The 27,708-nt window shown below is 41.4% G+C and overlaps 1 protein-coding gene across 1 annotated transcript in view; it reads right to left on the bottom strand.

The window, feature by feature from the left end:
- Window positions 1-27,708, bottom strand: part of DSCAM (DS cell adhesion molecule) — a 332,481-nt gene that overhangs the window by 263,180 nt on the left and 41,593 nt on the right. Inside the window, exons 2-3 of the mRNA XM_035116259.3 lie at window positions 16,150-16,467; window positions 12,662-12,808 (exon numbers count right to left, since the gene is read on the bottom strand). Of these exons, the coding sequence (XP_034972150.1) occupies window positions 12,662-12,808; window positions 16,150-16,467 (465 nt within the window). The remainder of the gene's footprint in view (window positions 1-12,661; window positions 12,809-16,149; window positions 16,468-27,708) is intronic.

The raw sequence follows: 27,708 nt of genomic DNA, 5'->3' as shown, positions 1-27,708 counted from the left end.
GGTCCTACTAGCTAGGGATCATGGGAGTTGTAGGCCAAAAAAACATCTGAAGGGCCGAGTTTGATGAAGCCTGACCTAAGGAAAGGTGAAAGGTAAGTTTCAGCTAAATACTCCATCTACCCCTAAAACTAGTCTGCATGAGTGCACAGCCTTCGTAGACTGCTGACAAAAACATAAAGCCCACCACTCAAGGATACTCTGTCATGTGGGCAAATAAGCAGTCCACATCTACCTTTCATGTGCACTTTTCCTGTGACAAAATCTGTCCTCCAGTTTCTCTAAAGTTCTCCCCAGAAGACCTTCTTCTTTGTTGCCTCATTCTCATGGCACATTATAATTTCTTGGGGTGCAGGGTTTTGAACTTGCCTCATCTTTTTCAGGTGGCCGAGTGTGGTATATGTGAGTGTGTGTGTGTTTCTTTCCAGCAAACATTTCTCCAGCACTTGTATGCACAATATGTGGATGTAACATCACACATCTCATCCTGCAGCTGTGAAAGCTCCCTTGTCAATATTTCTACTGGAAACACACACAAAAAGTGGTGCTTCCCCATCTGTTCACTTTCCAAAGTCACCCTGGCTTATATGGCATCATCTTCTTGTTAACTATGCTATTATTTAAGCATTTACTGCAAGGAAGCAGCAAGACTGAACATTTAAAAGGTAATGAAGGTATTCATCAGCGCATGCAAATTCAATTAAAGCCTTTGGAATCGCAAAGGTCCTGGCCCTCTTCTTTTACATGGTTTTCTCTATTGATATTTTGGAGTTATGTCTTTTTAGAAATGGCATATGTTGTGGCTGATTTCAAGCTGCATCTTAATCTTCTAGTTTATGCCTCATCTGAAGCATCAGTGCATGTTAAGTAGCTTAAACTAGAATCTATTGCAGATGATATTGCATTTCTTGTCAGTGTGTTTGTTTGAGGGGGGGGAGGAAGGCCTCTATAGGTTCAATTAAGTGAGCATCTCATGTGTTTTGTATCTGTTAGCTTCATCCTACAGAACATTACTGCAGAATATCTTATTTCCTCTGATTTAAAACTGTTGAAGCTTAGATGATTTGTATGTAGCAGTTTAACTGCACCATTTATTCAGGCTGTTCCTCTTAAATAAAATCAAAGCTATTTTTGCATCCTTAATGGGAGCCTATTTAGTTAAATATACAGGCATTTTTCACCTTGAGCAGGCAGGAGCATAAGATACCCCAGTTTCTGATGAGTGGATGGGTACTTGCCTCAGGGCAATGCTTTAACGAGAAATTCTGAAGCATACAGCCAGGCTGCAAAGTCTGCTGGGCAATGCCTTTGGTTTGGGCTTGCATTTAAGGTCGGTGCCATCAAAGTCTGGATAAATTCCCCTGAATATTTTGCTCTTTCAAAACATACTTCATTATATCAAACCAAGTTATACAAAAAACTAGAGTTAAGTCCATTGATCTCCATGGGTCTACTCTGCGTATGACTAGCATTACATCTCACCTACTGACTTGTTTTGTTTCATCAGGAAAGTTCCCTTGGCATTTTAGTTAAATACGTAAGAATTGCTCACCTTAAGGGGTCAAGTGCATAAGATGCCCCAGCAGAGAAAGTTATAGGACAGAGATAGATTGCAAGGGAGGATATTCAACAGCAATTCCTCCAGAAAAGAAGGAAGACAAGAATAGCAGTTGGCCTGCAAGAGCCCAGCCCTCTCCGTATGCTGGATCTGCAAGCAGAGACTGCTCTCTGATGTAAGAGAGGGCTGAGAACACTCTAAGGGGTTGTGGCCTTGTGGAATGTTCCACACTCTTATTGTCCCTTAGCTGGCCCTTCAGACGTTGTGTTCTTTTGAACAACATGACTTTGAGGGCAAAGAGTTTTTTTATTAGTAGAAGGACAATAGCACGTTCCAAATTGGTCCAGTTATTATTCTGAGAAGCTGCACCAAAGCAGATAAAACATGTTAATTTGGGTCCTTCTTCTTCCAGCTTTAATGACCTTCATTAAATTGTAATCAAATGCACATCGAAAATTATCATTAGCGGGTGAGCAAAAGATGTTTAATGTCATTACATATCCAAAATGTCTCCAAAGAATCACATGGAGCCCTAAAAATTGATTCTGCAAGCCAATGGCCAGGATGTGAGCAGCAGAGCAGGGCTCAATTATCTTCCTTCTCTTTTTGTCAGAGTCCTGCCAAGAAACTCTTTTTTTTGGGGGGGGGGTCATTACACTCGGTCTGTAAAACCCACTTTTTCTTTGTGAGTTTGGCTTAATTAACACAGCTACTTTTACCTTTGCCCATGGTATACATTTGGAAGACTACAGAGAGAGGGCTACTCTGAGGAGTTCAAAGCCCACAGCTTTGTAATTCAGAACCCAACATTCAAACATGTTCCCTGAATCCAAATGCCTTTTCGAAACCTTCTCAGCAATTCTGGGGCCACCTTGTGGAAAACAGATTAGAGAAGCAAACATACAAGTCATTTGCAGCATTATCTGAAAGAAAAATGATGCAAGTCAACTCTGTTTTCTCTGCTGAATCACAGAATCCCTGAACTGGGTAGCCCTGACCTTCCAGAAGTAGCACATCACGATCCATTTGTTTTTAAAAGCCCATAGATAAAAGGGGGAAATAAATTTGAATTCACAGTGAAAGCAGACATCAAGTACTAGGCCATTCCCCAAATGGAATTCAGTCAGATTTTATCCCTAGGTGAAGAGCTAAAAGTGACCTTCTTCTAGTTGTACATGACAATTTTCGACATCTGAAAAATATAGAATGTGCATTTGTTTAGGGGGAGGGGAGAATGCAGCTCTCTCTCTCTTACAGTAGGTGGCCTGTAAGATGTAAACACAGGAACATTAATCTTCTTGGCTGTCTGTAACCAAATTCACAACAAAGCAGAGGCAAAGCTTTAGGTTTTTGCCACAATTTTATGTATGTATCTTCTCTCTCCCCTAAAGCTATTGCTGTTTTACAGAGGATAAATCCTTCACGCATTAAAGAAGAGGGCATAGAAGCTACTGTTTAGGGTACAGCCACATAGTAGCTTGTTGTGAGTGTTTTCAGTTTAACGTTCTGTAGCCTTCAAGTGTGATTTGGTGCAGCAGAGAGCAGGTGCTTATTCACTATGCTGCATGAGTTCTCATGCAGCTGTTTCAAGGTGGGGTGTCAAAAATGTGGGGATTGTGCAAGCCTGTGTACTTCCTTGCAGCAATGACTTACCACGTCAACAGCAAATTCCCTTGGTATTTTTCTTCCTCTAAATTAGCAAACGCACACAAATTCTTCTTCGCGGTCTACTCCACCCCAACAGCAGCAAGGAAAGCTCCTCCTTCACCTCCCATTATATATGCACATTTTATAAGTTACAGGTGCAGGACTGGGTCTAGTGAAGTACCGGGGGCAGGGGCGGGGAAGGGCTGCTCCCACTGCTCCAGAGAAAATATATCAATAGAAGCACTTACGAAACTTCATACAACACTGGCAAGTACAGTGGTACATTGGCTCTCATATGCTTTGGTTCTCAAATATATTTAAACCCGGAAGTAAGTGTTCCTGTTTTCGAACATTTTTCGGAAGCAGAATGTCCAATGCGGCTGTTGGCTATTGTTTCCAGGGCATCTGCACCAATCAGAAGCTGTGCCTTGGTTTTTGAATATTTCGAAAGTCAAACAGACTTCCGGAACGGATTAAGTTTGGCGCTTTTTTTTTGCTATTTATTTTGTGGTTTGGGTTTTGAGGCTTTTTCAGTTAATTTGTTTTTGTGACTGTGTGGAACCCAGTTCAGCTACTGATTGATTGAATGTGTGACTGCTGAAATGGTTGAAAAAAACCCATCCAAACAATGACTATCATCAGTGCAAGTAAGAAAAAAATTAATTTTTATTTTTATCCTCAATAATACTGTCTTATTTATTTTATAGTACAATACATTGATTATTGCTTTCATTTTATGGATCAATGGTATCATTAGATAGTAAAATTCATGTTAAATTGCTGTTTCAGGGGTTGTTTAATCTGGAACAGATTAATCCGTTTTGCATTACTTTCTATAGGAAAACGCGCCTTGGTTTTGGAATGCTTTGGTTTTGAAACGGACTTCTGGAACGGATTGAGTTTCGGAACCAAGGTACCACTGTACTATTTTTTTGCCTCTGAACGAGCTCTAGGGCAAACAACCTGTGGCCCAAGGGTAAATGATTCCAAGTACAGTAGGTGGCAAAAGTTGGGACTGGCAGGGTGGAGGGGAGGCTGAAGAAAGAAAGAGAAGGAAAGTAAGTATTCCACCCAATTTTGGCTCATGGGCCCCACAACATCAGTATGCAGCCCTCGGCACAACTGACCTTGTGGAAATGTGGCCTTTGGCCGGGGGGGGGGGGGAGCCTCCCTACCCCACTATGGAATTTTCTCCCATAAGAGACCAACTTGGGTGGCCTTAACGGTGGATTCATGGAGGAGAGGGCTATCAATAGCTACTAACTCTGATGGCCATGGTCTGCCTTCACAGCTAGAGGCAGCAATGCTTCTGAATTCCAGCTGCAGCAAACCACAGGAGGGGCGATTGCTCTTGTACTGGGTTTCTGTCTGGCAGTTTCCCCACATCTGGTCAGTCACAGTGAGAACAGGATGCTGGACTATATGGGCCATTGGCCTAATCCAGCAGGCTCTTCTTATGTTCTTACCAGTGTTTTTTTTTCCTGGTGGGACGTGGGGGGATGCATACCCCCAAACATTTTGTGAATCTAAGTTTGGCCTCATTGAGGGCCATTGTTTCAATATGAGTAGGAAAATGAGAGTACCCCTAAACATTTTTTAAAGGAAAAAAGCACTGGTTCTTACCATTTGTAAAGTTAACTGGTAGCATCATTTTTTCCTAGCTCCCTTGTAGGTCTTTATATGCTTGTTATTTCTGATTGCCATACACTTTTATTTATATTCATTTATTTATTCAGTTTATTAGCAACCCAACAAAAGCAGTTCTCCCTAAGCTACATTTAAAAAAAATAGATTTTTTTTTAAAGTCACAATTCGAATAAGGAAGCAATTTAAAAAAATAATAATCGAAAGCATAGATCTAAATAGCATCTATAGGGCTGACATTCCTGTTCTTCATTTTCAGTAAGAAGAGAATGGAGCATGGCTACCTGTGAGGTACAGCTGAGAGAAAGAGAGTCAGACAGAGAAGCTAGGTCAACACAAATACAGAGGTGTAGATTTTTTATTATTATTCAGAAAGGTCAAAGCTCATACTGCAGAAGTGCTCAGTTAGATGCCAGGACAGGAGCTCACCTGAGACATCAACAGCAGAGCAATGGATTTTTTTAACTCTTGTGCAATGAAGCATTAATTGCTTTAGAGTCCGATTCACTGCACAGAATGCACCATTATCTATCGAGGCTCAGGCACAATGAACCCAGCCCTCCTCTATTAATTCATAGCTGTTAAGGCAAAAAATCCAGATACAGGGGGGGAAATCAGCCTCAAGGACAACAATATGTTCTCCCCTGCTCTCTGGCAAGCATTCAGCGACTTGCCTGATGTCAAGACTCTGAATTTTAGGCAGATACACAGGACAAGCTTGACCCCACTAAAATATGGGAGAATGAAGCAAGATCAAAAAGAATCAGAGAAACCTAACAGGGGTTTTTTTCCCCCAAGGAAAATGAAAAAGCAATAGGTGCTATAGCTGTATGTATACCTACGTACTTCATTTCATGCACCCATAATTCTCCCTGGCAGCCACATGATTAATTCAAAGAATTATTGATTTTCCCCCCTTGCTCAATCCTGCTGACCTGCTTTTGTTGACAGGTCTGTATGGATCACACTGCTCTGTCAGCTGAAATCCTGGCATCATGTTGGTCTCTGTGGCCTGCGGTAAACATTTCTACTGGTTCAACATTAATAGCATTTGAGTGCTTGATAAAAACATACACTTCTGCTTCAAAAATAACGGGTATCCTAAAAACATGTATTAGTGGAATTATTGAATGATGAGCAATTGGGATATTATTTACACACACATGTTTGTTATACTCAAATAACCAAGCAGTCTGCTGGGGGAGTCAGCTATATACTAGGGGTGCCATACTGGTAAATGACTGGCCACTGTAAAAGGGCCCATCAATGGCTTCACAAGAAAGCTCCAAATTAAATTTTAAGCACCTGGATTAAATATTACTCTAGCAAATATAATTATTTTTTACAACCATATTTCAGGGGTTTAAACAAAAACATAGCCCTTTGTGAATTATTATTTTACATCACCTCAGGTTCTTTAGCTATATTTTTAGCTATGATCTTGATCTAAAATATTTTTAAAATCTAGATTATTTTCCATGTAAATTATGAATAGAGTTATGGCTTGATTCAAATGCTGAGCACATTTAGAAAGTGAAAAATCAGGTAAATTATTACTGACAAAATTGAAAGCTGCTGTTTGGATTTCTGGTTATATATATAAAATTACAGGTGCCTTCTAGCTTCCAGAATACCCTGTCACATATAAGCATATAAAATGCCTTTGTCAAATATAATTTCAAAGGACCACTTTTCACAATGTCAACAAGAACTGCTGGTTTGTGGTTTTGTGTATAGTAACAAACAAGAGCAAAATCACGGAGAGAAACTCTTCAGGGTTTTGCTTTTTGTTTTGTCTTTTCTGTAAACACTCATGTTTAAGGGGAGGAAGAACCTCAATGAAATATAATTTCAAAACCAATTTGGGTCCCATGCTGCATTTTATATGAATGGGTATAATATTAGAAATTAGTTGACTTTGGGAAGATGATCCAGTCTCTGCAATATTGTGCCCGTGTCAATGGTGTGTCAGTGTCTCTAATAATGTGGTTCTTGTTTTAACTCATTAAACTTTTCAATCAGCTTCATAGGGCAACACCATTTCCAGCTCAATTCAAAATGTCAACCTCTCTTCATATCAAAATAAAACACAGGTTAGTCGTCATTCACAGTGGAGGTTTTCTACTCTGAGCCACTTGAAAATCCTCAGCTAAACCACATGCATAGACAAAAGCTTTATCACATAATGGCTTTTGAGCAGTAAAGCATACTTTCATTAAAATGAATGAGCTCCTACATCAGTTTTATTCTTCACATCAAGTCTGTCAGCACTTTACAGGGAGCTTCCTTGGTCAGATGCACCCTCTGAGGAAAATTAAGAACAGGGAATACTGCTTTTGGTACTCTGCAGCTACACTGCCATGACCAAGCCACTCATTGCCTTGAGTTGGTCAAGACCAGGCATCCCCAAACCATGGCCCTCCAGATGTTTTGGCCTACAATTCCCATGATCCCTAAGCTAACAGGACCAGTGATCAGGGATGATGGGGATTGTAGTCCAAAACATCTGGAGTTTGGGGATGCCTGGTCAAGACCAGAATAAATAGTCCTGAAACAAGTGCAGAAATATGGAAAGCAAAGGTGGTGGGAATCCTGCTGCACCCAGCTGCCCCTCACTCAATGGTGACAAACCAGATTCTACCAGTGCACCACATGAAATAGATCTGGGCCAGGGAAAGATGGGGTGGGTTTCCAAAGCAAACTCCCCCTGATCCAAATGTGCAGATCAGTTCAGGGGCCTGCTTTGGAATCTACACATTACCAGATTCCAAGATAGCTTATGTATTTGCATTATGAGCGGTCCAGGGGCTGCCTCTCTGCATCCTGGTTTGTTTGTTTTAAATTGCAATTCCAGATGCCTGGATGAGATGCTAGCTAGCATGCAGAGCTCCTGATGCCAACGGAATGTGGCAGTGCTCCCTGGGAGAGGCAGAACTTGATAATTCCCCATTGCTTTGAGAGAGATTTGTAGGGATAGAAATATGGCCTTGCTGATCTCTCTGAGAGCAATGGAGAAGCATCAATACCTTTCTCTCTTCTCTCTATATTGTCTCCTAAGAAGCCTCATCTGCAGCTGGGCCCTTCAGTGATGGCTCTGAAACTCCTGCCTGGTTCACCATCTCCTCTCTTTCTGTGGCCCTGGGGAAGACAAGGGAGAGATGGGGAGTCTGAGAACTGGCCAAAAACCCAGGCAGCTGGCATGGGAGCCTCCAGTTCTAGGGCACAGTCTTCAGGGCCACAGCCACTGTGGGGTTCTAGACCCCTGCACCTCCTCTGAGGAGACATCAGGTTTGAAGTCTGGAGGAGACCGATGCCTGACAGAATCTGGCTGCCTCTTCACTCCTGTTCTATACGGTGTCAGAGGACTCAAACTGGGAATTCTGGCAACAAAGCACAAGCACCTTACTCCTTATACTGTTGTGACAGCTCTAAGGCTGAGAGAGCTATTGACTTCGATTTGCTGCAGTGTCAGGTGGATAATGCATGGAGAAAAGTACTGCAGCTCATCAACCCAGGAAGACCAAAGGGAAGCCAAAAGAATCTGGCCAGCCTCATATAAACTGAACATAAGAACCTGCTGAATCAGGCTAATGGCCCATCTAGTTCAGCATCCTGTTCTCACAGAGGCCAACCAGAGGTCAACTATGAGCAGAGTTGTGCAACAGGGGGACACCAATTTGAATAGTACTTGTTACTATTGACATCTGGAGAGGTGGGTGAGGCACCAAGTCTGAGGCATGGGGTGAGAGTCTTATTAGAATAAAGTTATAAACACAAAGAAAAAAGCAGCCGATCCTTGGAGGGGGGCCCCCTGGCCAGCTTAGTCCTCTGAGGCCTGGGGCAAGTGTAACCAGCTGCCCCTTCCTCTGCATGGACCTGGGTGGGCATCATGATGAACCTTTCAACTGATTATGTGAGAAAGTTCCTAAGTACCACTTCCAGCCACAACAACTTCAACAAGTCACTAAATGAGACTTCCATGTTGGCACTGAACTATGAAGACAATTGGATAGTTTGTGTTATTCAATGGTTTTCAACCAGTGTGCTGTGGCACCAGGGGTGCCTTGAAGGATGGTCAGGGCAACACTGGCCTCTGTCCCTCTTTCCTTCCCTCTCTCCTTTAATGCCCTCTCGTGTATCTGCCTCCCAAAGGCTTGCATGGCTGTTTTGTTGCAGCAGCCCTGGCTACAAGCTCCACAGGCAAATGATGCCTCTGGGGCTGGTCAGAGAGGCTGCTGGTTCTGCAGGCAAGGGGTCACCTAACTGGACTCCTGAACCCCACAGGGGTGCCACAGAAAGAATGTGGTTGGTCAAGAACCCAGAAAGGTTGAAAACCTCTGTTGTTATTAGTTGACACTGGGTGTCCAAGTGCCCAAAAATTCCCGATGACCCCATACATAGCAAAGAGAATGGTGGTGTGAGGGGAGGGAAAATAAAATGGTAGTGCAGCTTTGGGAAGTCTGGCGACACCATTTGGGAAAAATCTAAAGTGCTTAACTGGAACCCCCATCTCCTGATACACAAAGAAGCCCTTTCTTTGCTTCCTTCCTATTCTTTTCCTCACTTGACCTCTTCATATTTTCTCCATTCATTTCCATACATCCACCATTTCCCCACTTATTTCCTCTGATCATCCTTTGCAGTCATTTCTCTGCCCCCTCCCCATCTCACCCTAGGGAGTGATAGCCACTTAAAGGAACATGAGTTGTTTGTTAATTATTCATTCTGTAATGAGTGAGGAATCAATGAACACTTTTTTTCCTTTGTCTTTTTTTTTAAAAAAAAGACCACCCCCATCTGTGTATTGCAAGCAGCCTTGTTAAGACAAATAAGAGTGAAATACAGAACCAGCTATCAGTGATTAGTGGCTGAGGGCAGAGAAAACTAGTGCTAAGCAGTAAGCCATCAAGCCTCCTTAGTCAGCAAGAGTGGCTCATACATACCATAATTATAAATCACATTGTTCAAGAGGTTTCCCTGCAGAGTAACAAACTTCATTCTTCTCCTCACCCCCCAGTATTTAAATTTTCATCATCTCCCTGAAATACCGGTACTCACTGCAATAAATGAGTCCTGTCTTTCCTGTCCCCCTCAAAAGCAGATAAGTAGACTGCGCTAGTGTTACCATTTGAAATGTAGAGTTAAACCATAATTTGCATGCTGTGCTTTACTGCTATATTTTAATTTGTGCCAAATTGCAGAGAAGAAAAGAATGAAAGAAACCAAACATATGAGCTCAACATGGACCCAGACCATGAAAAGCCTTATGTCTCTGAAGGTGATGACTAGTGAGTTACTACTGCCTATAGTGTTGTTCTTTTTAATTAACTGCATGTGAGTCCATATTTCTTGCAACCCTAGACCAAAGTCATAGGCTCTGTCATTGTGACATAAGGGCACTGGTTGTGTTGGGGGTTGTTGAAGCTTTATTTGTCTGAACAGAGCGCTCAATATAAATCAGCGGGGTAAAGTTCACATCTGTTTGTATTGCAGTCAACTAAAGGAGTATCAAGCACCTGCCAAGAATATCTCAGTACTACTTTGTACTTTCACTTCCCACAAAATACCGAAAATATCATATTACTGCAACCTATTTGTATTGTTCTTTCATTTCAGTAATCTGCTTCTATTTTCATTGCAGAATTCTACTTTTGTGTCCTGTAATTTGGTTCACAACCTTCCAAAATAGTTTTGCTTAATATGTCATCCAAACCCAGGCTTTCTGCTCTCCTGGACAAACTATGAGTTATAAACCATGGGCCAAATCTGAGCTATATCTTATGGCTGTTAGCCCATTTGGGGCAGAAGAGGGACTGAAGACATGGATATAGCCTGGCATAAAACCCACAATGGCTAGCTCTTTGGAGAAAGCCCAACCAGTAGCGGTTTGAGATGCAACCAAGCCATGGATAGCATGCCAAGCCAAGCCATGCATCAAAACAGCCAAGTAGGAAGGGACTGAGACATTGTAATTGTTAGGGCACTCCCCACTGGGCTACAGCCATGAAGTTTGGTAGCCACATAGTCCAGGACACCCCAAATACAAAAAATAAATAAATCTGGAAACATGGCATGTGTTCTACTTTCTCTCAAAATGATCATGGTATTTCCAAACCACCCAAAACAAAAAGTTGGAATTTGGCACATAATTCAAGGGGCACTGAGAACTAAGTAAGTCTGAAAATGGAATCTCTTTGTAACTATTAAAAAGCAGGGCATGGAGTTTACCTCTGAAGGTGGCATTCTACAACACAGATCAAGCAAAGCTATTATGAGACAGATAGAACATCAGGGTTCAACATACATCTATGCTTGTCAAATGCAAGCTTCATTTACTAGAGCACATATTCAATTTAATTTCTGCCCTTACACATACAGGAGGTTCACTTACAGGGGACTATAATTCCTACTACAGCATTCAACTTTTTTTATTTTTACTATAATTCCTACTACAGCATTCAACTTTTTTTTTTACTGTCTTCATACTACAGTAGTCAGTATCTGTGTGTCCACATACATAATAATGGCAGCTCCACCTCTTGTGTGTATAAAAACGTGTTGTTAACAACTTACACATAATGTAACTTCTGTCAATTCCCCATTCTTCCCCCAGTACCACTTCCCATCCTGTGCCAGAGGGTTCTTTGTAGGGCACAAAGAACTGCAAGGGGAATGGGAAATCAGCAAAAGTTTTGGTCCCCTTTTTCTAACAGTGGGAGTGTCTCTGAATGGAACTCTGCTTAAAGGATGGTCCCACTGGTGCAAGAAAAGTCTAAATCCAAGCATTTGGATTTAAAAGTATTCTAAATATCTCTATTATAATAGCATGGACATAAATCACTTAGGGTTTTTTTTAAAAAAAAACATTTGTAGGAAACTACATGTTCTTAATGTAGACTTTTTATATACTGTACTGAAGTCAACACATTTTTAAAAAGCTAATGAAAGTAAGTTTTATTATGAATATAGCATACTTTTCAGCTATCAGTCTACATTTTTCACCTGACAAAGCAAAGAAACTCATTTTACAATATGCCAATAATACAAATAAATACATATATCTTACACAGCAGACATTATTTGAAACATGTAATTAATTAAAGAACATTTGAATAGCATGCTTGTGAAAAACTCTAAATATTACTTATTATAGTCAGTATGCAATACCGAGTATAGAAACTAGTTGCAGGCTTTATTGGGGCTAAAACAAGTATAAGTAACCAAACTTCAGCAATCACAACCCAGTAAATATTATTATAGCGATATGCCAAACCTATTTAAAATTAAGCCCAGGGGAAGAGGACTGTTGCATCTCACCCTCTACCATGAAACACCATCTGATGTGTTGATAAATTCATCCTCATCCATTGACAAGGTGATATATAACCTGCTGTCACACACATGCACATTTATAATTAAGTTGTTTAACATTTGCATGCTAAAGTGGCTTCTAAGCAGTTTACAACTATAAAATCAATTATAAAAATCATATATAACTAAAAAAAACACAATGACCATTCCATTGGGACACTAAAACAACCTTCATTAAAATATATGATAAAAAAAGCATGGCAATTAAAACAGCTAAAAACAATGAATACATTAAGAACAGAAGTTCAGTTTAGGGGAACACTTGCCTTAAAAGGAATGTTTTCAGGATCCAGAATTATGCCAATACTAAGGGGCCTTTCCTATTTCAGTAGGGAAGGCATTCCAAAATACTGGTGCCAGCTACCTTCAACTCAAAGGAAACATCAAACATAGCAGAAAAAGTAGATGCTGAAGGTGGTATGAGACCATGAAGTAAAGGCCTACCTGAGACGAGTGAGACTGTGTCTTTCTCCCATGAGACAACAGTGATGTATGCCTCCACAGAGGAGGGGATAATGCACTTGAAGACCGCTACATTGCCTCTCATGGCTTTCTGGTCCTCCACGCGGACTGTATATGGTTCCCGTAAAACTAAAACACAGCAAAATAAGGAGACGTCAGGTAGTGAAAGAAAGCAGAAAAAACGCATTCTCCTGCAGAAATGCAGGCAAAACATATCGAGGCCTACGAGTCCTTTAGCTTTCAGGAGCCCTCTGGCCAAATTTGCCCAAATCAAAAAGCTACAACAGAATCAAATTCTGCTATAGTTCTCTTGAAATGGACCTTGAAAAATTGTATTCACTCAGGATGAAGAACATTTGACAGATGAGTTAAAATGCATTCTAGGGAAATGGAAACAGTGCTGTTTTTTCTTCCATTGTTTACTCATTTCTTACTATCTGGCAGTTTTGTCCAGAAGCTTGAGAAATGTTGGGCCCCACCATCCAATGACTTTAGTTCTTTCTACTAATGTTGTAGCATTGTATGTTAATTTATCAGTTGTTTACTCCAGCCTAACGAAACTTGTGAACAACAGTTCTGATAGTCTGATAACTGTTTCATAGATGAAGCTATTTGGTGCCGGAACAGGGGAAAGCAGAGGACGCCATATATTATTTGTTATTGTTGGCATCCAACTGTAGAGAGAAACAATGGTGTGTGCCTCCAGGGCCAAAGTCAAACGACTGGAGAATCACAGTGGCTGCAGAGATTGGTAACTCGTAACTGCTGCCCCGCGTGTTGTTTCTGCTGTGTTAGCAGCACTAAAGTGACCTCTCTGGAGTACAAGCCTGGGCAGTGTGTATGGAGGTTCTGGGCTGCCCAGACAACAAGACCCACCCACCCCTGGCCTTGCTGATGTGGTCCAAAGGAAAACAGAGCAATACATTTGGCACCAGCTTGGCTGCAGGAGTTGCCATCCAACCATCTTTGGGACTCCACTTCAGATTTGTGTAGAGCGTACTCCTTAGTCTTTTCATCTCCCAAAGATGTCCCACAAGGAAGGAGGATGTTTCATTAAAGCCCTGAGGACTATATTGAGACTCTGCTGAGATTCAGAAAAGGACAGAGAGACCATTTGAAGGACTCTTTTGATGTGAGGATGTGACCCCAAAGAACTGCTGCCTGACTCATGCTGGAGAGGGATAATAACTGATGTCAAAGTGTAAAAAGTAATGGTAAAGGGACCCCTGACAGTTAGGTCCAGTCACAGGCGGCTGTGGGGTTGCAGTGCTCATCTTGCTTTACTGGCCGAGGGAGCCGGCATACAACTTCCGGGTCATGTGGCCAGCATGACTAAGCTGCTTCTGGCGAACCAGAGCAGCACACGGAAATGCCGTTTACCTTCCCGCCGGAGCAGTACCTATTTATATACTTGCACTGCGTGCTTTGAAACTGCTAGGTTGGCAGGAGCAGGGACCAAGCAACGGGAGCTCACCCCGTCGTGGGGATTCAAACCGCCGACCTTCCGATCGGCAAGCCCCAGGCTCTGTTTAACCCACAGCGCCACCCATGTTGAAGTGTATTGGCTAGCAAAAGATCCACTTGTATGAAGTCTGAGACTTCTGAGCAACCCACAGTAGGCAGCTTTGACTGCTTCTGACACCAGGAAGAAAATGCCTTCCATGTCTTTCTTTATAGTAAAAAGGTAAAAGGTAAAGGACCCCTGGAGAGTTAAGTCTAGTCAAAGGTGACTATGGGGTGCAGCACTCATCTCACCTCAGGCTGAGGGAGTAGGCATTCGTCCACAGACAGCTTTCCGGGACATGTGGCCAGCATGACTAAACCACTTCTGGTGCAACAGAACACCGTGATGGAAGCCAGAGCACACAGAAACGCCTTTTACTTTTCTGGCACAGTGGTACCTATTTATCTGCTTTAACTGGTATGCTTTCGAGCTGCTAGATTGACAGAAGCTGGAACAGAGCAACGGGATCTCACCCCGTTGTGAGGATTCAAACCGCTGACCTTCTGATCGGCAAGCCCAAGAGGCTCAGTGGTTTAGACCACAGCACCACCCGTGTACCAGCCTTTTATAGTAGAACAATGCCAAGAAACCAAAAGTATATCAACAACTTTATTGGAAGAACCATGGAGGGTTAAGATATTCTACTCAGTCTTGAATAACATATGGGACCCTGACTAAGTAGACCTGGAAAGACTCGCTAGATCTCGCCTGTTGATTAGGTCCTGTCACAGGCTATGCCATGAGGTTCAAGTTCCCCATAACAGAGAGTGTTGGTAAATGAAACAACAGAGAAGAACGCTTTGAAAAATGGCCCACCCTGCATTTATAAAGGAAATCTATGGCAGTTAAATGCGTATGAGTTTGTAACACAGATGTCCCCAAAGATTTGTTTTAGTGAGTGGAAACAGATGAAGCGAAAGAGAAAGCTGTTAACAAAGATGAAAATGTGATTATTATTTTTGTGGGAAATCATCCTTGGCTCTAACATAAGCATATTACTGGCACAATGGGACTTTGTGAATTCTTTCACAACACATAAAATCTACTTGATTTATATTTAATTTCATACTCTATATTAAATCGAATTTTCTATAGTAGCAATTTAGCAACATGCAGAATTTAACATCAAGTGGATTCAGTTGCACTTGTTTTCATGGATGACGATATATCTGAAAATAAAGCAACAAATGACTTAACATTCCGTCTTTTAACACACAACAGGCCATTTGCTTTTTTAAACAAACAAACAATTGTGTCAAGGGTCCAGCCTAGCCTATTAATTTTCCATCTACATAGTTTGATTAGGGGAATGCTTTGAGAAAACCTATCCTACCAGTTACAGGGACCCAGGTGGCGCTGTGGTTAAACCACTGAGCCTAGGGCTTGCTGATCAGAAGGTCGGCGGTTCGAATCCCTGTAGGAACCGCTACAGCGGGAAGGTAAACAGTGTTTCCATGTGCTGCTCTGGTTTGCCAGAAGCGGCCTTGTCATGCTGGCCACATGACCTGGAAGCTATACGCCGGCTCCCTCAGCCAATAATGCGAGATGAGCGTGCAACCCCAGAGTCGGTCACGACTGGACCTAATGGTCAGGGGTCCCTTTACCTTTACCTTTACCTTTATCCTACCAGTATTCTGAAATATCACAGTATCTGGAGGGTTGCAACTAGGGATGGGTCAGATGCAAAAGAAGGCAGGGTTCCTGAACCTTGAATAATTATGTTGCAAAATGCATTTCAGCTGTGCAGCTTGTCACACAACTACTAAAGGTGCAAGGCCTTGTTCTCCTTTGCATCTTCCACCCTAGTTGTGTAGATGTTCTCCTATTTTGATTCATGTAAACATGACACCTCTCATGTTTCTGCCTGGCCAGTAAGACACAGCACCACTGGACATGATCCCAGCCACTTTTCTATGCTACAACTCCATCTAGCACACTAACCAGAGCAATATTTGACTGTACTCACCGGCCTTAATGTGAACATCCTGACTTCTGATTTTCCCTGAAGGATTTTCAGCTGTGCAATAGTAAGTGTTATCATGGATTAAGTTATTAAAGCTTGAAGGAGGGAAAGGGAAAATTTGGAGAGTGCCATTAGGGTGGACGTGGCGGATCCCTGGAACATCGTAGATCTCCTCGCCCGTTGCTAGGTACCATCTGAGCGTCACAGGAGGGATCCCTGCTGCAGGACAGGGCACCAGAGTCCCTGTGGTGCTAGCAAACACTACCTCTTGCAAAGATGCATTGACAAAATATAAGCTGGTATGTAGATCTTCACCAAAAACTGCAAGACAGAAACAGAAATGTACACAGTTAGCAATGGGTATGGGTATTAAAGTCAGCTTTCCTCGTCTCTGTTCACTAAGGATGACACAGTACTGTTAATTGCGATTTTGCAGTAGCTGGACATTGTTTTATATTACAAGGCATTATCTTTTGGTTTGCAAACTGCAATGAAACAAAGGTTGCCAGAGAAACTGGATTCACGTGGAAGATGGCAATTTCCTTGCTCAGGTGTCATGGCAGAAAACTGTAACCAATTTAATTAACTAAGAAGTCATGGACTTCAGATCAGAGGGCAGAGAATATACTAACAAGCAAGAATAGTGTTACTGTTTTGGATAAAGCAAATGAAATTACTTCCAAACATTGTCAGCATGTCAGACTTCCTATGCAACTGTAATAATATCCTTGCAGCTTTTCCTCTCAGGTTCTCTTTTATGGGGAAACAAAACAGCTTCTCTCTCATGCCTAACTCAGGAGGGACAACCGCTCCCAAAAAGTCCATCTATGTTTCTACTTAGTCCCTCTTTGCCCTCTTCCTTCGCCACATTCATGCTGCCACATCTGCTACCCTTCCATCATCAAGATGTTCATCTTTCTTGCCCCCAACCCAGGTCTAACCGTTAGATATTATGACCCAAACTGCAAGAACAGGGAGATTGGAAATTGACATCATTTTTATTTTTAAAAAGCTGGAGAAAGAAGACTCTCAAAGTACCCCTGGGCAAAACTGTGAGACACTGATACAAAGTGATAGCTGGCAGTCCAGGTTCTCATAGCTAATGGCTGCAAAAAGCAGCACATGCTGATTCAAAGTAACCCTGCAGGGCTGCATCAGCTGCAATAGAAACTTCACTTTGTTAGTCAAAGAAAACAGATGTGACTTGAATACACAAGAGGCAGAAGATTTGAATACAAACTAATGCAGGGCCATGTGCTGTGCTGAATACCAACAGCAGTCCAGATATTAATAGGACGTTTCCTGGCTTGGCATAAAACAATTTTGTCAAAAACATGAACCAAGGACTAAGCAGGGTTGCTTTCTAAGAGCCAAAGAAATATGTTTCGTAAGTGGGTTACCTCAAAATGCAAGGAATTAAATTAATAGTTAATTGGATGCTGGCTACAAAATAATGCCACTTACGCCAGCCGCTGGTGGCATTCCACCCCTCCCCTCTGGCCCTGCTTTTGTGCATTTAACAGCAGCCTGACACACAGAAATTAAACAAGTGGAGATAAATGATTAGAAAAGCTTCTGCTTTTACATTTCTCTGAGAGACCACTGTTAAAAAGCACAGGAGCAAAGCTAGAGAAAAAGTGGCAACCCTAACAAGCAACCACGTTCTTCAGAGATAAATATGTGTGGTTGCATTTCTCTGTGGAGGGAAAAAAGGAGCAACTGACAGCTAATGTTAGTGGCTTTTCGTGGCAAATGAAGTGCATTTCTGTGGGATATCATTAAAAAGTCATTGTGGCATGTACAATAAACACGTCAACAAGTTTCTAAAAATATTAGATTTTTTAAAGTCATCATATCACATGTGAAACCACTCCTAGGGTGTTCAACTGGATGTTTTTTAATGCAACTACACACAAAAAAGACAAAATATAATCTGCAATCTTTGTATCCAGTGTTCAAGGCTATTGATTTCCATCTTAGACTCATTTAATAGGTAAAAGAATCCCCATTAACTATTCATAATTAATCAACATTCTAATTTAAAATTGCCTTTATCTCTTACATATTAGAGGCAAAATATCATCTGGGCACACACTTATCAGAGGATAGACTCTAATGCAGAATTATAGCAACTAAAGAGCAAAGAAAAATATCTTAGCATTTTTGCCTTTGATGAATCCAAACTGCCTTCAAATATTTATTTAGACATAAAGAGACACAAATCAAAGGCAAGTTCAGTGTAAGCAGGGCATAAAAGCTTTTTTTAAAAAAAAAATAGTATGAATAAAATTGAAGTAGAGAACATGGATGATTGAATTAAGCAACTCAAAGTGCAATTCTGCACAAGGAAACTCAGAAATAAGTCTATATCATTCTCCTAGATAGGTGTGCAGAGGACTCCAGTCTCAACCTCCTTTTTACTAAGTGAGAATACAGAAACATTCCACAAAGAGGAATTTTGTATTCTCAGATCACCCACTGGTTTCTCAGCTACTATACAATTCTCTATTGCATCTATTTTTATGGGTCATTGTTGTATTTCATTTCACCATACGTTTTGATACATTATTGTCACTATTTATAACATTGCTATTTCCATCAAGAACAGCAATATTTCTTATATTGTTTATGAGTCCTACTGGCAATGTGTAATTTGTGTGGTGGGTATATCTGTGTACACTTTATTGTCAACCTCCTTAGGCTTTCATGAGAGAAAAGACAGCGTACATGATTGAGACTATCATTATTATTGAACAATAAATATTCTTTCAAAAACAGAAATTAAACGACACAATTTCAAAGAGAACAGCAGTAATAAACTCTACAACCAGTCCATACAAACAATTAAAAGGCAACTAACAGTGCCATTCTACACAAGTATACTCAGAAGTAAGCACCACAAAGTTCAATGGAACCTACTCCCAGGTGAGAATGTATAGAATTTAAATTTTTAAATTTATGGAAAGTTCTTGGTAAAAAATTCTAGGATAAGGGGAGAAATATAAGATAGAAGGAAGGGGAAATAATTTTTGATTTGGATAAATTTATTAATTATTGGTGGAGAGTAGATGATATTTTTAGAACAGAATATTCAAGGGCTAATGATAAAACGTGTTAGATTAATTTAAGACATAAGATGAAAACTGCTTAATTGGAATTTTAAAATGGACCCAGTGAGGGGGGAATTGAGGAAGTCAACAATGTTAAGTAAATAATATAAAGATTTGAGATGTTTTTCTTTTTTATGTTTATTCCCTTGTTTTGAGTTTTTGTTTTTTGTGATTTTGTATTTGGAAAATGAATAAAAATTATTTGAAAAAGAAGAGAATGTATAGAATTACAGTCTTAAAAGATGTGAATCTAATATATATATAGACATTAAAAGCATGAGTCTACAGGGTGGTCTGTTTTGCCAGGAGTCAACAGGAGAATAAAGAACGTGCCAAGAGTCCATATTAAGGAGGCCCTTTGCCAGGGAACACTCCTTCCCCCACCAAACTTCAAAGCTTGAGGGAACCAGAAGAGCCTGGTATGGAGGTTTCCATGGAAGAAGGCCACCCACATATAATGGGGCAGGGGACACAGAACAGGTGTGAGCCCTCCAGTTGTTGCTGAACTCCAATTCTCATCTGTCCCAACAAGCTTGGCCAATGGTTCAGCAACATCAGGAGTGCCAAAGATTCCCCACAGCTGATAAAAAGAGGAGGCTGCTACAGTTGACAATATTAACTCTTCAACGTTTCCTCAAACTTGCATGTGGAAATCTTTAAACTGAAGATATTAGACTGATGATTCAGACAGAAACTATGACAATAAAATGTGCTGCTTCCTTTTAGAGAAACTGTAGGCGCCTCACGGTGTTGGTATCAATGTGCCTATTTCTCACTGGGTGCCACTGTGTAGCTCTCATTAATGTTAATGGTATTTGCATGCATGTCAGGAAAAGAGAATTAACCACATAATGAACATTAATAAGCACTCATTTTCAGGTGACATTCATCACTACGAACAATTTTGGAGGCCAAAATACATCAGTGTGATTGCGGCATACAGCGGGCAGAGCAGATTTTAAAAGCTTATCAGACTCATTAAGGGCAGCCAAAGAGACTCACAGGTTTCCACAGGAGAAAGGAAAAATATTATTAGAACATTATAAAACACTAAAGGCTAATAGTTTCTGAGACATTTGGCTCGGGCCAAATTCAAATATAGGCAACCAGGACGTATCAGTATCCCCCATAAACAACACTAGCAAGAATTTAAAAAGCAAGGCAGCAGAGAATCCGCTTCTACCAGGCAAGCTAGGATTCTGGCACTTTCTTGTTACCCACTATTGTTAACTATCATTGAACAGAAGAAGTAGGTAAGTAGGTTTGTTGCTTGCATTTAAAACCTACATTTCCTCCAAGGACTCGTTCCTCTCATTTCGCCAGTCTTAAGTTCATTTCTCTTCATATCCACATTGGTTTGAAATATTTTAGGGGAAAGTGAATCAGTGTCTCCCATACCCGTAGTCTCATGATCCCCACCCCATTTTATACCCCCAACAGTGTGATGTGGGTTAAGCTGAGACCTAGTGATTAGCCCGGGACTCCCCAGACAGCTTCATGGCTGAGTGAATACTCAAACTTGGATCTCTCCTGTCCTAGTCATACTTCTTTAAACTAATTTTTATTGATTTGTCATAAGATATGTACAAACATGTCATGAACCACTACACCATACATTATGAACCTGCAAGTTCAATAGGACTTTCCCCTCCATACATGATTTTGTTCCCTGTCTCAGCAATTTTTCAGGTAGTGCATGAACAGGACCCAAAACTTTAACTACAGGCAACTCCCATTTGTGCAGGGGTTGCATTCCTAGCCCCCACCCAGGTCAGCAGACCATGCAAAGTCCACCTCAACCCAGTACGCCCCCACTCTGCCCCATTTTCAGGTCACTTTCGTTCCAGGGTGATGGACTTGTGCACAGTTGTGCACCAATGGTGGCTTCATTACTTTAAGAAAGTTGATTGTGTAGCTAGGTGCAACATGATCCTGTCCCTCTCTCAACAAGAAAAGGGGAAACAGATCCCTTATTTCAAAAGTAGCTGTTGCAGCCCCTTTAAAAGAAGACATTCTACAACACAATGCTATTGTGATATATTCCCCTCTTGGGTTCTTTTCAAGTCCCCCCCCCCTCGCAAAATGCCACCTTTTACTGTGAAAAATAATCTCAATGACAATTCTGCTTAACCCTACATAAAAAAGGGCTGTAGTATTTCTAAGTACATAAGAGCATGTTGTGTCAGAGTCAGACCACTGATCCATCTAACTCAATACTGCATACATGGACTTGCAGCAGGTTTCTGGGGATTCAGACAGGAGTCGTCCCGAGCTTGACCTGGACAGGGACAGAACCTGGAATCTTCTGCATGCAAAGCACCCATAGCCCAACCTCATGGTTGCAATCATTATTCTCAGTAGGAACAGCTGTAACTAATTTGTTGTTGTTTATAATAAAGGAGGATACATTTATGAAAGACATGGATAAACCATAACATGTGTCTCTCCAATCTTTTCCTGCAACATCCAACTAAAACTCAAATTATTCATTGTCAAAAACAGTCTCAGTCATTGGGACGTTAAAAGCACCGAGCCATGGATTTAATGGGAGTGAAATGTTCTCATCTGAGGTCAGAGCTGGTCATAATAAATCAGTTCATTTATCTGCTGCAGTATTGAGCATAACCATAACACAGTTCAAAATGGGAGCTAACATGTAACTATGAATGAGAGTTGCATAATTTTAAAGAGGAAACACCATGGAACAGATGGCAGAAGATATAAACGAGAGAGGGGGGAAATGGCAGGCCTGAAAGTAATTGCAAATCTGCTATGATTACTTGAGCAGTGTTGCTATACAAGGACATCTGCGTCAGGGCTTCTGTAAAAAGGAAGGGCATGCTAGCTTCTATTTCACCCGTCCCTTTAACAGTTTTGCCCCTCCGTGTAACAAGTATGGAAGGGACAATGGCTTGGTTATGACCAAATCTCCCTGGAGAATAGACTCGCTTCCATTAAATGAATTGCTCGAGCTTCTCATCTTAGAAGAAATTATTAGGGATCTGCACATGCTGGAAGTTCAAGGGTTAGCATTTCAAGGCTGCATTTGGAGGGGAACAATAATGCAACAGAAGGGGCTTTTACGCAAAAATAAATGTATCTCATCTGGTTCCTAAACTCCCAAGCCTGACAAAAGTGCAAATAGATAAATGTATATCAACTATAAGATTATGGTGTTAGGAACACAGGAAACTGCCTAATACTGAATCAGACTCATGGGTCCATCTTGCCTGGAACTGTCTACACCAGGCATCCCCAAACTTTGGCCCTCCAGATGTTTTGGACTACAATCCCCATCATCCTGGACCACTGGTCCTGTTAGCTAGGGATCATGGGAGTTGTAGGCCAAAACATCTGGAGGGCTGCAGTTTGGGGATGCCTGGTCTACACTGACTGGCATCAGCTCTTCAGGATTTCTGCTCCTGAACTACAGCACTAGTCAGTAGATTGCAGCACTAGTCAAAGTGTGTTTAAACAACACTTAGACCCCAGTGCATTGAATGGGGCTGTAAAATCCTTTTACACCTTCCTTCCATTACTTCAAGCAAATGCTTTGATCACTGGGAGGTGAAAACAGCATGAGTGGTACCGGGGGGGGGGGGGCGGCAGGGAGCAAGCACTCCCAAAGCAGTAGCTCCCCCTCCCCACCACAATTGCTGCACTCTGTAAATAGCATATACTGCTGTTGTTTTTCAGATATCTTAACATGTGGGACCCAAGGCATCCACCTAGAAATATATTTAGCCCTTCTATGCCCCCTCTTTTTCCTGTTTCTGCCACAGGATAACAGCAAGTATGAGGAATCTCCAGGTTCATTTCTTTCTGCTCTTCCGGAGCCCCCGCCACCCTCCATCCCTTTTGCACACAGAATGACAGTGCGTGACAGTATATATTTCAAAAGGGGGTGGGGTGGGCTCACTGAATAATGGAAATAAATAAGAAGGTGATAAATCCACACTAATTGTTAGTCATTTGGAAAGTTTCTCACTGTCTCGCTCTTTCTTCCTTTGTGAAGAAAAGGAGAGAGAGTGAACTGTGTTTTTTAATTGTTAGGAAAAATAGAGGAAAATGACAACCCATGCGAAAAGCAACGCTGTTTATTCCTCCCCCATAACACTGTGAATGGAGTACACTGTGGCGGAGGGCAGAATTCACTATAATCATTAAAACTTAGATCTGTTCACCAATACAAAACATCCCCCACCTATCTACCCACAACCTCCTCCTCTATGCCTTCTTTCCCCGCTTCCATGCTCTGTTTCCCTAGGCTCTTTTTCACCATGGGGCTGGCTGTATGCTTAGTCCTATGGAAAAACTAAAGCAACAATGATATTTAGAAGGCTGGGCATTCCCTGACCCACTTTAACTTGTTAACACCACAATTGAACTCAGTGATGTGAAAACTATCGCAAATCACCCTGATTTGTGTTGCCATTCAGGGCACACACACACCCCAACTATCTGACATGGCGTGCAACTGGCCACATACACACAAAACTGTGTTCTCCACAGCAAGCTGCATATTTATATATATATATTTACTTTATGGTTTTCAATCATTGCACTAAACAAAGCCATTCTTAGCACAAAGACCTACAATATCAGTAAGGGGGGAAGTCATGGTTTTATTCCCTTAATCATAAACAAGCAACAACAGCTACAGACAAGACAAGATTTCTAACAGCCTATCCGGTGATGTCAGCCCACTCCTATCCTGTTACCACATATTCCCATGCACAGCAACTGTAGGAAAGATATTAAACTTGTTTTATGTCAACTTCAGTACAAAAATTTGAAGTTACTGTTTTAAAGCTCTGGCAGAGAACTGGCATTATGTCAAGTTAATGTACCATACCTGTTTTCATGTATATTTATTACACACACAAAATCTAGTTATTCAGCTCTGCAGAAACTGTGCTGTAAATACCCATCACAAAGACTCAGTGTATAATAAGATAAAAGTACAATTCAGCATGCAAAGGCATGCAAAACCTTCCCCACCACCTCCTTCAAGGTTTATTCTGTGAAATAGTAGGGGGAAATCAGGCAGGATGTGGAATCTGATGTCACATTACCACATATTGGGTAAAGATGTGTGTAGATCCTGTTGTAAGTGAAAAAGAGCTCCCACTGATACATTCTTTTAAAACTATAGAATTACTATCCATGTCATGCACATTTAATGGATGCCAAGTTATTAGTATTTTAGGGCTAAACAATATAAAATTATAGCATGTCGAAAATGAACAAAAACAAAATTGCACCTTTCTCAAATTACTATTCATAATTCAACAAGACATTCAACTTTTCATTCCACCAACACATTCCTCTAAAGCAATCTCATAATCAAATCCTCTAATGAGCATAATTAAGCATGTAATTGTTTTCAACTACAAAAAAGGCCAGCAAAAGGGGGGGGGGAGAGAACTCTTTGCAAAATGGAAGATTATACTTTCCCATTCAGTTTTGCAGGACAGAACTTACTATTAAATCAAAGGAAGCTTCCTCCATATTTTTTTAAAAAGTCAAATGTCCCTAGGTCAAACCATAAAAGGAAGCAGAATGAGTGGAATTGCTGAAAGCATAATAAGCATTTTTGCCTTGTCTTTGCAGTCACACAGGGAGCACGCACTTGCAGATAATGAATGGCAAGAATCCTAGATGCAAGTCTCTAATCAGCTAGAAAGATACCATTTATTTCTGATCTGCATGCCTTCTCTAATGTTGTAGCAGATAATGATTACAATGAAAGGGAAAGGGGGAAAACGCAGGGTGGATGTGGGCTGTAAATCAGCACTTGAGTGTTTTGTGATTGAGTGGGGGAGTTGTTTAAGAAATAAGTTATAAAACATATGCCTTTAGAATATTTGCTTAGGGAGATGGAAAGTATTGGCAAACAACATAAAGGCAACAGTTTTGTGATTAAAATGGGGGGGGGGAGGCAAAGATGAAACATATAGGATGTCCTAAGGCATTGCATGCAAAGAAAGGGTAAAATAAAAAAAATTCCTTCAGTAGCACCTTAAAGACCAACTAAGTTCTTATTTTGGTATGAGCTTTCGTGTGCATGCTTTGGTATGAGAAAGCTCATACCAAAATAAGAACTTAGTTGGTCTTTAAGGTGCTACTGAAGGAAATTTTTTTATTTTACTTCGATCCAGACCAACACGGCTACCTACCTGTAAAGAAAGGGTAGTAACCGCTGGTTTAATTTCCAGTTTCATTTTCAAAATAGGATTGGCTTATACAGATATTGTTCATTTGAGACTTTTGAAGTTATTTAACAAGCATAGATATTAATGAGCCTTTTGGTCATCCTGCTCCTCCATTCGCAATGGGAGATCAGGGGACCTTTCATTAACTTCCCATTTTGTCCTAAGCAGGAAAATGGTCAACAGGGAATTCTGCAACAAGCTGCCTTCAAACCATGGTTTAATATCCTGGTTCTAAAACTGTTAACTTTCCTTTCCTGGTACAGAGGAATGGGAAACTATAGTTAACAGAGGACTTCCTATCTGGTTTGCTCCCACCATGAAGCGGGGAGCATAAGGGCTGTGGAAGAAACAACTGATGAGAGCAGAAATTTAGTTCCCATCCAAAGATGGAAAACAGCATGGTAAGGACCAGATAATGCATATTTTTTTATTCCTGGGCAGGGAAGGGAAAGCCAGTGTGATGTAGTGGTTAGAGCAGGCATCCCCAAACTTTGGCCCTCCAGATGTTTTGGACTACAATTCCCACCATCCCTGACCACTGGTCCTCTTAGGTAGGGATCATGGGAGTTGTGGGCCAAAACATCTGGAGGGCCGCAGTTTGGGGATGCCTGGGTTAGAGTGTTGAACCAGGAGACCAAATTTCAAATGCCTGCTCAGCTACAAAACTCACTGGGTGACCTTTGGCCAGTCACAGTCTCTCAGCCTAACCTACCTCACAGGGTTGTTGTGAGAATAAAGCAGGGTGTGTGTGTGCGTGTGAATCATATATGCTACCCTTAACAACTTAGAGGAAAGGTGAGATATAAATATAACCACTCATTCCCTTATGTTGTAGGACCACTTTTTCAAAGCTGGGCAATATGGTGATGATCTACAGTACTACATTGTACACTGGATTTAAAATTATGATGTATCCCCACCCCACCCCTTAATCTGCCATAGACTGAAATGTCCCCCCAGGATATTTACTAATGTTAATTCTCAACTGAACTTGATTTTTCCCACTAGGAATAAGGATTCCACAGTGATTTCATTACATTTGACAGTTTGCCCATCATAGGAGGCTAGGTCAGCTGAAGCACAGGAGTGCCCTGAATATAAAGCAAAACACAAATCACAGCTCCCAAAATACAGGACAATGACCCCACCTGTGCCATAATTAAAGGAACACATAATATATCTTTGGTCAGTTGAGACAATAAAACAACGTCTAAAATTAAGGCAGTCAAGCACCTGAGAATACTTTTCATACTAGGCATGCAAATGACGAATCCTGTGCTTCCAGAGTTCTTAAATTGCAAAGGGATACAGGAAAGCCAGCATGAGAAACATGCCAGCAGGGATGGGGTTAAAGGCTTTCTGCTCATGTTGCCCCTAATAATAATAATAATAATAATAATAATAATAATAATAATAATTTATTTATTTATACCCCACCCATCTGGCTGGGTTTCCCCAGCCACTCTGGGCAGCTTCCAACAGAAAAATAAAATACAGTAATCTATTAAACATTAAAAGCCTCCCTAAACAGGACCCAGGTGGTGCTGTGGGCTAAACCACAGAGTCTAGGGCTTGCTGATCAGAAGGTCAGTGGTTCAAATCCCTGTGACGGGGTGAGCTCCCGTTGCTTGGTCCCAGCTCCTGCCAACCTAGCAGTTCGAAAGCACATCAAAATGCAAGTAGATAAATAGGAACCGCTATAGCAGGAAGGTAAACGGCGTTTCCATGTGCTGCTCTGGTTTGCCAGAAGTGGCTTTGTCATGCTGGCCACATGACCTGGAAGCTATACGCCGGCTCCCTCGGCCAATAATGCGAGATGAGCGCGCAACCCCAGAGTCGGTCACGACTGGACCTATTGGTCAGGGGTCCCTTTACCTTTTAATCTATTAAACATTAAAAGCCTCCCTAAACAGGGCTGCCTTCTGGTGTCTTCTAAAAGTCTGGTACTTTTTTTCCTCTTTGACTTCTGATGGGAGGGTGTACCACAGGGCGGGGGCCACTACCAAGATGGCGTATACGCCCCTTAATGGGTATATACATATTTTCCCTTCTCCCTGTAAGTGTGACTCCCCTCCATATTCATCCTGGCTCAGGGGTGGAAAGCTCAACTCTTTGGCAGGGATTTTTGGGGAGCACTATGGATTGCAGAAAGGGGGTCAAACAAAAAAAATGCCTTCCTCTTCTTCCATTAGCAGAGCTGTCCACTGGATCAAATGCCTTTTGGGGAGCACTAGAGT

Source organism: Zootoca vivipara, chromosome 4 (genome assembly GCF_965207765.1).
Source record: "Zootoca vivipara chromosome 4, rZooViv2.hap1.1, whole genome shotgun sequence".
Lineage (NCBI taxonomy): Eukaryota > Metazoa > Chordata > Lepidosauria > Squamata > Lacertidae > Zootoca > Zootoca vivipara.
The sequence above is the reverse complement of the archived record's forward strand: the minus strand, read 5'-3'. Positions and strand labels throughout refer to the sequence as shown.